The following is a 4,397-nucleotide window of genomic DNA, read 5'->3' on the forward strand; positions in this document are numbered from 1 at the left end:
AAAAAAAAAAAAAAAAAGAAAAAGAAAAGAAGTGAATTGGTGGGTGGCCACAGTGGCTCACACCTTTTATCCTAGCACTCTGGGAGCCTGAGGTGGGTGGATCCCTTGAGCTCAGGAATTCAAGACCAGCCTGAGCAAGAGTGAGACCACCATCTCTACTAAAAATAAAAAGTTAGCTGGGCATCATGTCAGATGCCTGTAGTCCTAGCTACTTGGGAGGCTGGAGCAAGAGGATTACTGGAGCCCAAGAGTTTGAGGTTGCTATGAGCTAGGATGCCATGGCACAGAGTGAGATTCTGTCTCCAAACAAAAAAAAAAAAAGAAGAAAGAAAGCTGAGGGGATTTGGCTGTCAACTGGGATAGGAATGACTATGCCCTACAGACTCTATCCTGACCCTTCTGTTCTTTCCTTTCAGACCCTGGACATCAACTGGACAGGGATGACTAACTTGCTGGATATCCCAGGACTTAGGTATCAAGGACTTACTAAGCACCTGCTAAGTGATCCAGCCTTGGGTTAGGGGTTTACAGGACACAAAGCTATAAAAGATGCAGCCTGTACCCTCCAGGAGTTTTGACTATATTTGGGAAGATAAGAGAAGTATCCCTGAAATGCTTTATACTGTGATTTTTCTTCTATGGGGAGAGCATGCATTTTTGGTAGAGAATGAAAACTGCAAAAGAGAAAGCTGTGAATGGTAATGACAAAGGGTGAGAGGAGTGGGTAGGGAGTTAGGGGACAAGAGTAGCAAAAAGGATTTCCTTTTTTTTTTTTTTTTGAGACAGAGCCTCAAGCTGAGCCCCTGGGTAGAGTGCCCTGGCCTCACTGCTCACAGCAACCTCCAACTCCTGGGCTCAAGCGAGTCTCCTGCCTCAGTCTCCCAAGTAGCTGAGACTACAGGTGCCCACCACAATGCCCGGCCATTTTTTATTTGGTTATAGTTGTCATTGTTGTTTGGCAGGTGCAGGTTGGATTCAAACCTGCCAGCTCCAGTGTATGTGGATTCAAACCTGCCAGCTCTAGTGTATGTGCCCTAGCCGCTTGAGCCACAGGCGCACAGCCAAGAAAGGACTTCTTAAGGCTGGGGCGGTGGCTCATGCCTATAATCCTAGCACTCTGGGAGGCGGAGGCAGGTGGATTACCTGGGCTCACAAGTTTGAGACCAGCCTGAGCCAGATGGAGACCTCATCTCTAAAAATAGAGATGAGGGGCTCAAGAGAAAAAAACAAAGAAAGAAAAAAAGTAAAAAGGACTCTTTAAGCTTTAGGTTTCTCTTGGCTGTGTGAAGCATAGTAGATTTTGCAGGGGTTTGGAAGCTGGGGCCATACCCACTCCTTTTCTACTCGCCCATTCAGCTCACTCTCTGACACCATGATCATGGACTCCATTGCTGCCTTCCTCGTGTTACCCAACCGATTATTGGTGCCCCTTGTGCCTAACCTTCAAGATGTGGCTCAGTTGCGTTCCCCTCTGCCCAGGGTATGGCCTCTCCTCCCTTGCCTGGATCCCTTTATCAGGAACCCTGTACTGCATCTTTAGTTCCTCACCATCTTGATTCCTTCCCCCAGGGCATTATTCGGATTCACCTGCTTGCTGCTCGAGGCCTGAGTTCTAAGGACAAATATGTGAAGGGCCTAATTGAGGGCAAGTCAGACCCCTATGCACTTGTGCGTTTGGGCACCCAGACATTCTGCAGTCGTGTCATCGATGAGGAACTCAACCCCCAATGGGGAGAGACTTATGAGGTGGGAGAGCCTGGCTGCAGGAGTCAGGAGGCCCAGATGTTTATGAGAGAAAATGTTGATTGGCTGATCATCACAGCTGCACCCCATGAGACTCTTATCCCTCTGTGTTCTCCAGGTGATGGTACATGAGGTCCCAGGGCAGGAGATTGAAGTGGAGGTGTTCGACAAGGATCCAGATAAAGATGACTTTCTGGGCAGGTGAGACTACCCATGTTGGGATTCTATATAGCCCAGGGCTACCAAGGTCCTGCAGGTAATTACAGTTATTTTGGGGGCCTGGGAATCATGTATCATTTTCCTTCCTAACCTCCCAACCGTACCATGCATGTGCTCACGCACTAAATATCTGTTGAGTGTAAGGAAAAGAGAATCTGAGATCTGCCAGTCATTTCTGGGTGGGTGAGTGGAAGGCTGCTGACATGCTTCTAATTATAATATTGCTCTCACTCTCTCCCCACCTCTCCCTTCAGAGTGAAGCTGGATGTAGGGAAGGTATTACAGGCTGGAGTGCTGGATGATGTAAGTTGGGAGAAGAGGACAGAGGGAGCAATCTTACCCTCTGAGCAGATAATAGTTCCTGCATTTGTTGGGAGGTATCTGATTTCTATTGCACATCACTTTCTTCTACGTCTCCTTTTAGTGGTTCCCTCTACAAGGCGGGCAAGGTCAAGTTCACTTGAGGCTAGAATGGCTGTCACTTTTGCCAGATGCGGAAAAACTTGAGCAGGTAAGCCACAGAGGAATGAGGAAGCTGGCAGGGGAAAAGTAGGTAGCTGGAAGTATAAACAGGCTAGAGGGACCAAGGACTAACTATTCCTACCCACCCTAGGTTCTACAGTGGAACCGAGGAGTCTCTTCTCGACCGGAGCCACCATCAGCTGCCATCTTAGTTGTATACCTGGATCGGGCCCAGGATCTTCCTGTGAGTTTAGCTGATGAGTAGAGAGGCCTGGATGTAGCATTCCCATACCCTTCCTTGTTAAGGATGCAAGTACCCCCAGCCTACTTCCCTCCAGAAGCAGCAACATGTAATACCAGGGGTTCCAAGGAGAAGATCAAATCCACCTCAGGGAAAAGATTCTGATGAGATTCCCGCCTTCCTTTACTGAAACAATAATAAAATTCCTCAAGATAGTGACCTCTGGGCTCAACGCCTATGGCTCAGGTGGCTAAGGTACCAGCCACATACACCTAAGGTGGTGGGTTCGAATCCAGCCCGGGCCTGCCAAACAACGATGGCTGCAACCAAAAAATAGCCAGGCGTTGTGGCGGGCGCCTGTGGTCCCAGCTACTTGGGAGGCGGAGGCAGGAGACCCACTTGAGCCCAGGAGTTGGAGGTTGCTGTGAGCTGTGATGCCATAGCACTCTACCCAGGGGGACAACTTGAGGCTCTGTCTCAAAAAAAAAAAAAAAAGATAGTGACCTCTGAATTTTATATCCCCTGCAGCTGAAGAAGGGGAATAAGGAACCCAACCCCATGATACAACTGTCAATTCAGGATGTGACTCAGGAAAGCAAGGTGAGGGCCAATATTGACATCACTGGGGGAGGTGTTAATTTGTGTGGGCAGAGGACTGTCCTGGGATAAAGTCTCCCCTTTAGCATCCCTGTAAATGCAAGGGGGTTTTAGAGGAAAGGGAATGGTGCTGTTGTATATGCCCTTAATCTCATCCTTCCATCTCCAGACTGTCTACAGCACCAACTGTCCAGTGTGGGAGGAAGCTTTCCGGTTCTTCCTGCAAGACCCTCGCAGCCAGGAACTTGATATACAAGTGAGATAATCGCTTATTCCTCCCTCCTAAACACTCCATTCTGTATTTCCAGATGTGTACCATTTCTTCTCTCTCCCTTTGATCCCTATTTTTAATCCATCCACCTGAACTCTGCACCTCCCCCCAAATCTCCCCACTGTTCCCCACCTATCTCTCTAGTATTATTTATATAACTGGGAATTATCTACTTAAAATGAATGAATTAATGGCATGTAAATTATACCTCAAAATTATTAACACTTAGGGTGGCACCTGTGGCTCAGTGAGTAGGACACTAGCCCCATATACCGAGGGTGGCAGGTTCAAACCCGGCCCCAGCCAAACTGCAACAAAAAAATAGTCTGGCGTTATGGTGGGCACCTGTAGTCCCAGCTACTCGAGAGGCTGAAGCAAGAGAATTAATTGCCTAAGCCCAGGAGTTGGAGGTTGCTGTGAGCTGTGAAGTTATGGCCCTCTACAGAGGGTGACAAAGTGAGACTCTGTCTCTAAAAAAAAAAAATTATTAACCCTTGGCATTTTTGCTGGGCGCTGTGGCTCACTCCTGTAATCCTAGCACTTGGGAGGCCAAGGTGGGTGGATTGCCTGAGCTCACAGGTTCCAGACCAGTTTGAGTCAGGGAGACCTCGTCTGGAAAAAAGCTAGGCTTTGTGGTAAGTGCCTGTTATCCCAGCTACTTGGAAAGCTGAGGCAAGGGAATTGCTTGAGCCCAAGAGTTAGAGGTTGCTGTGAGCTGTGACGCCACTGCACTCTACCCAGGATGACAGCTTGAGGCTCTGTCTTAAAAAAATTAAAAAAAAAAAAAGAAAAAGAAAAAACAGGCTCGGCGCCTGTGGCTCAAGTGGCTAGGGCGCCAGCCACATACACCTAAGGTGGCGGGTT

The 4,397-nt window shown here is 48.3% G+C and overlaps 1 protein-coding gene across 1 annotated transcript in view; it reads left to right on the top strand.

Moving 5' to 3' along the window:
- The window catches only part of ESYT1 (extended synaptotagmin 1), a 21,719-nt gene that overhangs the window by 4,846 nt on the left and 12,476 nt on the right, over positions 1–4,397 (top strand). Inside the window, exons 6-14 of the mRNA XM_012805505.2 lie at positions 417–472; positions 1,357–1,480; positions 1,570–1,746; positions 1,862–1,944; positions 2,217–2,265; positions 2,387–2,473; positions 2,576–2,668; positions 3,194–3,265; positions 3,432–3,518. Of these exons, the coding sequence (XP_012660959.1) occupies positions 417–472; positions 1,357–1,480; positions 1,570–1,746; positions 1,862–1,944; positions 2,217–2,265; positions 2,387–2,473; positions 2,576–2,668; positions 3,194–3,265; positions 3,432–3,518 (828 nt within the window). The remainder of the gene's footprint in view (positions 1–416; positions 473–1,356; positions 1,481–1,569; positions 1,747–1,861; positions 1,945–2,216; positions 2,266–2,386; positions 2,474–2,575; positions 2,669–3,193; positions 3,266–3,431; positions 3,519–4,397) is intronic.

The sequence above is a fragment of the Otolemur garnettii genome, unplaced genomic scaffold (genome assembly GCF_000181295.1).
Source record: "Otolemur garnettii isolate 467f Iridium unplaced genomic scaffold, OtoGar3 scaffold00043, whole genome shotgun sequence".
In the NCBI taxonomy this organism is placed as follows: Eukaryota; Metazoa; Chordata; class Mammalia; order Primates; family Galagidae; genus Otolemur; species Otolemur garnettii.